Genomic DNA, 10,997 nt, shown 5'->3' with positions numbered 1-10,997 from the left:
ACATCCACTGCATATTAAAATATAACCGGACTCATAACCATAATCAGTTTTCCTAAAAAAAGCTTTTAGTTTCCCAAATATACTTTTCTATCATGCAGCCTCAGTAGAAACATGTAATTCAGCAAACTGGGTCTTTTCTTAAAAATTTCGAAGTGTATTCTTAAACTGTCACGTTACCCTATTCACATTACAAAAGTTCCTCTTCTAACTATCGCACTGCCATATTTAGACAAAACTTATCTTTGAACCACATCCGAAAATTCTTTCCATTACATACTTTTAGCAATAATTGAACCTTTCGAAGACATCACAATATTCCATCGAACGATGCATCTAATTTCAGTACAGTTATAACCAAATAACCCTTTCATTCAAACACTTACTACATCAAAAATTATTTTCATTCAAAATATTGCTTACCAGAATAAATCAGAGACTTACAAGTCAAAAACACTTTATAATCACAACCTGTCTGAATAACAGTAACAGATAGTGTCAGGACAGTTTGATTACCAGAAGAAATAGCAGTCAAATTCATTCACTTCGGTTCCCTCACTAGATTTGAGATTTATCATATTTTTTGTTTCAATATTTTAGGGGTGCCCCAATAAAGATTTCAAAACAGCCCAAAGTTAACCAATCTCAGTGGTCATATCTTTCCGGATTATTTTCAATCGGAGAATCCGTCCCATCCGGATTAATGGATGCAACCCTTTCAAACGACTAGAATGGTTTGCCATTTAATAAATCATAGAATAAACACACTTTAATCAAATTCCCAAATATAATAAGGTATTCAAGTACAAACATGCACCTGTAAATAGTATTGTGTTACAGACTCCTTCAATTTGTTGAACCTTTTTTCCTGTTCGATTTCGATTTTTTTCCACCGAGGCTTTTTTTGTTCGATCTTTTTAGCAAGGTTTTGATCGATTAATCACCAAGGTTGCTTTCACTTTTCATATGTTTGTAGTAAATAGTAGTAGTCCATAGATATATGAAATACGTGAGTGAAATGAGACGTGGGGTTGTTCATTGAATAATATATGCATCAACGTGATGCCCTCTTCTTCTCTTTAAAACAATAAGAAATCATATTATCATAACATTTCAAATAAAAAGTATTTTGTTTTGTTTCCTTAAATTTGATGATGTCTTAGGGACCGTTTACTTAAATGCTTATCTGGTAAGCACTTCTTGTTAAGAGTCAGCATTATAATTTATTTTATTAGGTAAGATTGTAGGTTATTAAAATGGTAGCGTATGCAATAATTTACCTGGTAAGCACTTACCCAGGTAAGAGTCGTCACCCTCACTTAACGAGTAAGACTCTCCATCTTTATCATTATTCTTACCGGGTAAGATTTTTTACCCTTGCCATGTTTATCTAAACTCATTTTTTTTTGTACAAAATTATGCCAATTTAATTACATTAAATATATAATTATCATCATTTTACATTTATTATTAAGAAAACTGTGACAATTTACTGGGAAAAGACCATATAATTAAGCATTACAATAAAATCAGGTTTATGGAAATCAAAAAAACTTAATCGTGCTAATAAACCGTTTTATATGACTTACATTATAGAAACGAAAAATAAATTTTTTTCTCTAAAGGCGTCGTAATAAGTTTGTAGGACGTTTTTGTACGTCTTAATAAGTTTTTAATACGTGTCTCATTAGCAATTTTATAGCATGCTATTCAAAAAAATGTTATATAAAAACAAGTTGTCCTATAAAAAAAATGAGTTTATAGGACAATTTCTCAAAAGCATTCTATAAAATTCCTAATGAGATGTTTTATATTATAAGTGTACTAAAAAACTTGTTAAAACTCTCAAAAACGTCTATCAACTTATTACAACGCATTTGGATATGACTTCTTATATTTTAGTCATATAAAGCATTCTATTAGAACACTTAACAAGGTAGTATCTTATAACTCTACTTATCAAACCATTAATCGTCTGGTTTTAGGATCAAATCATTAATGGTTTATGTTTAGTTTCAGATTTTTAATCGTTTTATGTTTAGTCTATTTTTGTTCTTAACGTATATTCTCTGTTATCTCATTTATGCAAAGTAATCAAAAGTTCTTGATGTAACAGGGTCTCCAAAAAGATTGGAACGTCCATGGATGCACATTAGGATACCGAGATAAGATGCATCGGATCAATCCACGTACCATACATGATTCATAGATAAGTTTGAGATTAAAGGTGATTAAGATCCTCTTACACTTCTTTCCTTTTAACTCTACTTTATCATGCATCCACAGGGCTTACGTCATCATCTAAATTCACCCACTATCTTGATAATGTAGAACTTCTCGTTTATATAGCGATCTTGAATTCTGGCATTTAAATGGTGGAGACCATCACATTTGGGTTATATATCTAAGACCAAATCTTGGGCCATAAACAGCTTACGAGATAGTTATGTCCACTTTTAAGAATAACTACGGGTGTGGCCTGTTCAACACAGTTTTTCGACCACGGCCAAAACCATCGGCTTCGGCCGCTTCGCTGCCGACTACCAATGTGCCGGACGTCCCTAGAACTCCGAAAAGGCCTGACAGAATCGTTGCTACGACTTCGCCAAATCAACAAACAAAGGCCACCCCACCATTATATGTTCAACAAGTAGCTAGAAAAGGTACACCTGATGAAAAGATAGGATCACGAGGGTCGGAAATCGAACGAAATGATGATCGACACGGCTACTACCAACGCTATGGCAGAAACAATAAGGTTCCTCAAGGATCAACTGGGATATCTGGGGAACTTGAAGCCATGATCGATGAGCATCAGAGCTCAAAGAATGCTGGTAACATGATAATCTATGGCAATTTGGGTAACTTACGGCAAGGGAATTTAAACGATATCAGTTATCATCCAAAAACCAAACGAAATCAGGAGCAATCGAGCAAGAAATCGAGCAAAAAGGATCAGAAATCAGGAAAAAACCCAACTTCTTTGTGTAGAGCTCTTTCAACAAGAATGGATCCTGAGCAGTTGAAGATCATGGGCAACGAAGATTACAAAAACGGACGATTTGCTGAAGCTTTGTCACTTTATGAAGCTGCGATTGCAATCGATCCCAAAAAGGCGTCATACAGAAGCAACAAAAGTGCGGCCTTAACGGGTTTAGGTAGGCTTTTAGAAGCCGTGTTCGAAGCCAAAGAAGCGATCAGCATCGAGCCCTTCTACCAAAGGGCTCATAATCGTTTAGCGACGTTATATCTAAGGTCATCATACACGATATAACTCTTTTACACGTAAATTTTATGACCATTGTCTATTTTTTAATGGGAAAACTCCATTATCGTCACTGCTGCAGATTAGGAGACGCTGACAAAACAATACATCATTATAAACAATCGGGTTCAGAAGCTGAACCCGACCTGATTACAAGAGCCCGAAATCTTCAGGTGCACCTTAACCGGTGCATCGAGGCCAAGATGCACAGAGATTGGAACACATTGTTAAAAGAAACCAATCTAGCTATATCAGCTGGTGCAGATTCTGCACTAAAGGTAACTACATAGATCAATCCCATACTACAACAAAACTGGATTCATGGGATCATATTAATGGTTCCATTAAGAGGGTAACCTTTTAATCGTTAAGAGGTGAATCTTGTTTGGTAAAAAAAAAAGGTCTGCCTCTTAATGGTTCTAAAACCTTCTCAATGATTTTGTATCATGGATCTCCCTTAACCATTAAAAGCCCTAATTTCATTATACACAATTACCAAACAATTATATTTCATTTTGTACTATATCATGAAAGCCTTTTAATCATTTTGACTACTTAATCATTCTGCACAAAACCATTCAACAATTATCAAATAACCCCCGATATGACTAAAGTCTATATCATCAAGCAATTGTATTGTCAGTGTTTTTTAAGAGTGTCTTATAAAAAAACTTAATAGTATACTTTATTTAAAAAATGTTCTATCATTGATTAACTTTTACAATATATACTATATTGTAAAACATTTGATAAAAACTCTTAAAAATTATTTTTTATGTATGAAGGACTGTTTATTGATGCATATTACTTAAAATTCAAGATTACAAGTAAATTGTGCATAAGTATTAAAATTTCATGTTTGAATTCATGTAACTAACTGTAGATAAAAATAATCAAACAAAGGATAAATATCTCATTTTAAATATAAAAAATCTAAAATATAGTTAGGATAATCATTAACTTCTAACAAACTACTTGATTATTATTTTTATAAAATATTATATTATTAAATCAAAAATAAAAAAATAAATTAAAAAAATACACAAAAAATGAGAAATTTTAAATAGTAAGTTTGGTACTAATATCAATATTTTTCTTTCAATTTTTTATGATATCATCATATTCATATTTTATTCAAAAATAAATATTTTCACTTTCTCAAAACCACATAAAACCGTATTATGACATCGACTGAGACAAAAAAAGAATAAAACGAAACATTAAATCGAGATGTATCTCGCTGCATTGTACGAGTACCATTCTAGTTTATTATTAACACAATCAACTTCATAAATTAACATTGGGTGTTTTTATATATTGAAGATCTATGCATTGAAAATGGAGGCGTTGTTGAAGTTGCATAGGCATGAGGAAGCAGATGAGGCGTTGAGAAATGCACCAAAGTTTGAAGTAAATGACTGCACCAAGTTTTATGGTCCGATCAGCCATGCTTATTTTCTGGTTATAAGGGTTCAAGTTGATCTAGTTGCTGGCAGGTACATTTCCTTTTTTATTTTTTAAGTACTAGTAGTTATCTGTGCAATGTGGTGGGAGCATTGAATTTTAACGATTTTGAAGTTTTACTGGTTTTATTAGAGAAGATTTAACGATGATATAAGTTACACTTGGTCTTTACATATTAATACAATTTCAATAAATAAGAGTTATAGTTCCAATTACAGTCTATCGATGAAAAAAATTGTATGACAGTTTAAAATCCGATATATTTAAAATCCAACATATTTAAATGACTCCACAAATGTATTCGATTTACAATAAGAGCAAAGAATCAAGAGATCGAGAACGGGAGCAAGAGTTCTAGAGCAATTAAATGGGAGATAAATGAGAGAACTTTTAATAACTCATGGTAAATATCAGTTTGAATTTCACCTTGGAGGATGGGGAGAAGACATAGAGGTATGAGTGAAATGTATCAAAAGTATCTTGGGAACATGAAAAAAAAAAGTAACAATGTGCATTGATAACTTGTACTATATGTTATTTTAATTGTAAATTAAGAGATTTTAATACTGAATACATAAAATACTAGTACTTAATGCATTATGAGTTGTTTTTAAGACTTTTAAAACTTTGTGTATAAATATATAGTACTTTGTGCATTAAAGATTATTTTTAAAACTTTTAATAAATCTGATTTATAAGGTAGTATAAATATAATATTTATATACACAACAAAACTCTCGTACACTTATCGGCTTTAATAAAGTGGATAAGCACTATGATAAATCACGTTTATGCAACAAAAACGTCTTAGCGGCCGCTTAATTTATACATTTTAGTTTATAAGATCAAAGAACCGTGCCACTAATGTAAAAGCATTACAATAAGTTTGTAAGATGTTTTTGAACGTCTTAATAAGTTCTTCACGACAAATGAAGTGTCAGCATTAGTTTTTTTACATGACACTTTTAAGAAGTATTTTGTAAACACGTCTTTTTATAGGACACTTGTTTTATAAGCCATTTTTTTAAATAATGTTATAAAAATTTATTGGGATGCTTTATTTTAAAAGTGTCCTGATTTTGTTGTAATATGAATTTTGACCCGTTTAACTCAGTGTTACTATGCAACCGAGCCGCTTGTCGAACCAAGCTCGGTCAATTCGAGAAAGCCATCGAGGATTGCACTCTAGCTTTGAACATCCGACCCTCTTATAGCAGAGCAAGACTACGAAGAGCCGACTGTAATGCTAAGGTGAACCATATATGCATCTCTCTCTCTCTCTCTCTCTCTCTCTCTCTATATATATATATATATATATATGTGTGTGTGTGTGTGTGTGTGTGTGTGTGTGAAGGATCGTGTAGAAAAGAGAGTTAGTCAGAAGCGTAAGAAGGGATCTGGACCCTTGATCATCTTTAATATCAAATCCACCCATGAATCACGATTGCATATCATCTTAATATGCATCCAAAGATCAAGATCTCTTCTTACGCTTTGGACCTTAACAAAGTTTCAAAATTTTCTAATCAGTGTAACAAAGTTCCAATATTTCTTATTTGTTACTAATTTTGACAACAACTTGTTGATCTTATAACGTACAATGACATGAGTGAGCTTGTCAAGTTTATTGTCCACTTTACTCTGAAACATTTCATAAACATGTATCCATATTAACATCAAATGTTACAAAGTTACCAAGTTACCCGTCAAAATGATAAAAAGATAGAAAATCTTGAAACTTTGTTACGTCGACTGTAAAAAAATGAGATGTCGACATTTAAGGTTCGTTTACCAAACATTTACCCGGTAAGTGTTTATCGGCAAAATTCAACACTATCGCTTACTTACAGGTAAGATTTTAGTCAACAAAAACTGCATCTTATGCAACAATTTGCCCGGTAAGCGCTAACCATGGTAAGAGTCGTCGTCCTCACTTACCGGGTGATACTATTTGTGTTTGTCTTACTCTTACCGGGTAAGATTCTTGGTTCTTGCCTTATTCACCCGGTAAAGTAATATGACTTGATAAACACTTACCCGGATAAGTGTTTGGTAAACGACCCTTAAAGAGTAGATTATTTTTCCATTTCACTTAATTAATAAAGCATTATTTTTTTATTTTTTATTTTTTGTGTTTAATTAAAGCAGTTAGGAAAATGGCAAGCAGCCATAGACGATTATAAGTTGCTAGCAAAAGAAGCACCAGAAGATGAGGAGGTGACCAAAGCCTTGAGAGAAGCTAAAGAGCAACTGAAGACACAATGAGGTGATAAAAAAGCATACAAAAAGGTACAAAACAAAGGGGTTTAATCGACGGATTTTTCTGTCTGGAATTTTTAGTACGGATTTGTGACGAATCATCGATGGATTGACGATTACAGACGTAATCACGATCACCGTTAGTATAAAGTCTCTTTATTTTATAGTATGTAATGTAAAAGTTGTACGAAATAAACTGTTTTTATAGAAATACGTTTTGGTGGTTCCTTTTGTTTTACCACATTACTGTTTTCCAATTGATAACGAAATATAAATTGCGGAGCTAGGTTGTTTTTATATGTTATATATACTTCTTCGGTTAGTTATACCTAAATATTTAATAAGAGGACCAGAATTTATCGTAAGAGGAATGGCAAGGACCAACAATATTACCAGCAAGATAAGATGGAATATATTTATTAATTATATTTATGTGTTACATATACTCGTTGGGTTTGTTTTATCATATTATATGCATAAACATATAAGGTCTGGTTAAGGGGAATATCGTAATAAGAATTAAAAAGTTGAGAAACACCCTAATAATCATTCATATTTCTATGATATACATATGTGCTTAGACACCAGGAAACATATTCAATTACTCGATACAAATAAATGGTTATCAATGGCTTTCTCACTTTTTCATTTTTTTGTGTGGAGATTTTCTCTTTAACCCCTCTCTCTCTCTCTCTCTCTCTCTATATATATATATATATATATATATATATATGGTTAGGTTCCGATGGAAAGGAGAGTTATGTTGATAAAGATAAACGGGATCTCCACCTTTGAATCAATCCTAATTGAAGATTAACACTATTGAGATCACTGGATCAACTCTCTTCTAAGCACAATTTCATAGGCAGACATGAGATTAAAAGTGATCAAATATGGATATCCCTTCTTACTTTTCTCACCTTAACTTTTTTTCTCACACGATCCTCCCTCATATATATATATATATATATATATATATACACACACACACACACACACACGTAAATTGCATTAAAATGTAATATACTTTGTCTTGGTTCCTATTTTGGATTACCTACTTTTAAACCCTTCATTTTGATACTTAGGAAGTAAATTTTCAAACTTTTAAGTACCTAAGAGTAACTGATTACCATACTGATGTGATAACTCCACATTTTTTTGATAATGTGGTAAATGATGTGATTTTTTTTATATAAGTATAGGAGTTGTTTACCAAACACTTACTCGAGTAAGTGAACATCAAGTCTCATTACCTTACCGGATGAATATGATCAGGATCTAGAATCTTACCCGGTAAGAACGAGACAAAGATCAAGAGTCTTACCCGGTAAGTTAGGACGACGACTCTTATCACGGTAAGCGCTTACCAGGTGAATTGTCACATATGATACCCTTTTATTGAACTAAAATTTTACCCAATACCTAAATGATAGTGTTAAATCTTACCGGTAAACACTTACTGGGTAAGTGTTTGATAAACACCCCCTTATATTTGAAATATGTTTTACTTTAAACAAAAAAAAAATTAATTACGAGAAAACCTAATCTTCCTATCTTCATCAAGTAACCCAAGTTCCCCATCATCTTAGAACCCATGTTTCCCAACCTTCTTCATCTTTGTCATTTTCCAAACTTTATAAATTACAAGAACTCATATTCAAAAACTCATCATATTATCCGGATTCAAAGATGTAACTTCAAAAAAGTTACAAGAAAACCTAAAGTTCCATTCTTCACTTTAGAACCCAGTTGCTTGTTTATGCAAGTTGACGGAGCGGGATGACACATGTATCGACGATGGATAAGTATCATATGAGAAAAAGAGTTAAACTGAGAAGCGTAAGAAAGGATCTGGACCTTTGATCACTTTTAATCTCACACTCACCCATGACCACAAATTGTAACACCCCCCCCCTACGCAGCCTAAGACGGGGTTGTATTGTACAATCTGATAATCAGATCAAAACTCAAAAACATGACAAATCTGAGCGATACTAAGATTCTCAAAATAACATTTATATTGAAAAACGAAACTTAAAACATATGTACCACCCAAAATACTATCGTCTAACTATTCCCAAACATAGGTATACAAAAACATGGAACTTATGACTTCCATTCCTAGCTTAATATTGATCCCTCGTCTCGGCCCTAGAGTGGTACCTGAAATTGTCGAGAAAACAAAACACTTGCTGAGAAAACAAAACAAACCTCGGCTGAGCAATTTCGCTTAGTAGACGGATATGTATATGAATATATAATATCAAGGTAATCACGGCAGATAATTCATAACATAATATCAAACATTGAAAAGATTTTTTGAATAAATTAATGAATCATCTGTGTTGCAATAATATGTTGTCTAGTCAGATGATCAGTCCGATTAGACTTGGAATGTCAATGTAGGGCACAATTCTACCCATCCCCCAGTAACCAGTTTAAATCTGGTATTTGGTTCTATCCAGTAACTAGGCATATTCTGGTGTTCGGCTCTTGATTACATCCTACATCCTTATTTGACTTGGCCTAGCCTTTACGAAAACGCCATGTTTATCAATAGCCACCATGGAGGCATCTCGACATCCATGGCCCAAGTGTTGAGTCTAAATCAAAAACAATAAAACTCATGTCGCTAAATCAATGGTTCCATCAATCTTAAAACTAAATCTCAATTCTCATAATAATCAATTCAACCAATAATGGATCGTAACATAATATTCAAAACAACGAAAACGGTTCAGGGAATAATCAACCGAAAACATATCATAACTTTAAAAAATTCATTTCATTTAGGAATCATGCAAATTACGTTTAGCACGAAGTCATAAAGCATTAAATCAAACTATTTCATAACATGCTCAAATCATGAAGCAAATTCAATGTTATAGCATAAACCAAAACCTTAAAACGAAGATAAAGTTTCTTATAAAGTACTCAGAGCCATTAGGCTCGGAGTCACATCTATCAACATGGATGGAATTTCCAGAATGTACCTAATTATCCTTGAGTAAAGGGAATAGGATATTTGTACCTTAATTAGCCCTTTCCTGACTTCCGATCACCTCAAGTGACCAAAATGCTTTAACTTTGATATCTTCAACTCTTCCTTGAATCTAATCAGCCCCAACCAAATGCATACACTCGAACATATATTGAACCTATCAAAACAAACATTAAAGTCTAGTAAAAGTTACCTTGAACAATCTAGCTTTAATCTTCCAAAACCAAGTGTAAATCCTTTCATTTCTTCACAATTCTTGCTTCCTCTCTCTAAGAGCTCTCTCTCTCTCTCTCTCTCTCTCTCTCTAAACTAATTTTGATAGGTTTAAGAAATGAAGAATCAGGAACATTAATCTATCTCAATGATAAACTATGATGTTTAGGAGACTTTCTATTCAACCCCCCCCCCCCATTCATGTTTTTCTACACTTTACACTCCTCAAGTCTTTTCTTTATACTTTTACCCTAACAACCTTAGGTACCCCAACAATGAAGCCATTGACAAGTTTCTAGATGACATTCACTACGACTGGCCGCTGAAGAAAGACTCTGATTCAGAGCTCAACAAGTCTCTGACCAAGATTGAGAAGAACCGGATGTCTGCGGTCTGGAAATACCTGTTCTTTCACTTTATTCAGTGCATCGGTGGGAAAATCGGGGGGCCAAGACCAAGCGAGTCGGGTAGCACTGAATATTGGCTACTCGGTCATCAAGAACGTCAATGCTGACTTCTCTTAGCTTATCTTTAACGACCTGATGCTGAAGCTGAGCCAATAGGAGAAGGTCATTCAGTACACCAAGTTCCTGAGTGGGATTATAGCCAGAATTTTGAAGCATCACCACCCCGCTTAGAGTGACCTTCCCGTTTGTAGGCTTGGATCAAGGGTTCTTGATCACAAGTCCAAGTCTTCAGTCTTCTTCTTCTTCTTCTTCTTCTTCTTCTTCTTCTTCTTCTTCTCCTCCTCCTCCTCCTCCTCCTCCTCCTCCTCCTCTTCCTCCTCCTTCTCCTCCT

The 10,997-nt window shown here is 33.5% G+C and overlaps 1 protein-coding gene across 1 annotated transcript; it reads left to right on the top strand.

Annotated features, from left to right (window-relative positions):
* Nucleotides 1-2,443: 2,443 nt before the first annotated feature.
* Nucleotides 2,444-6,991, top strand: LOC112515142 (TPR repeat-containing thioredoxin TTL1-like). Its single transcript, XM_025121821.1, has 5 exons — nt 2,444-3,252; nt 3,345-3,540; nt 4,586-4,762; nt 5,822-5,977; nt 6,875-6,991. The coding sequence occupies exons 1-5, from the start codon at nt 2,444-2,446 to the stop codon at nt 6,989-6,991; spliced, it is 1,455 nt and encodes a 484-aa protein (XP_024977589.1).
* The last annotated feature ends 4,006 nt before the right edge of the window (nt 6,992-10,997 follow it).

Source organism: Cynara cardunculus, assembly GCF_001531365.2.
Source record: "Cynara cardunculus var. scolymus isolate 2C chromosome LG 7, CcrdV1, whole genome shotgun sequence".
NCBI lineage: Eukaryota > Viridiplantae > Streptophyta > Magnoliopsida > Asterales > Asteraceae > Cynara > Cynara cardunculus.
This window is presented reverse-complemented; position numbering and strand designations above follow the sequence as displayed.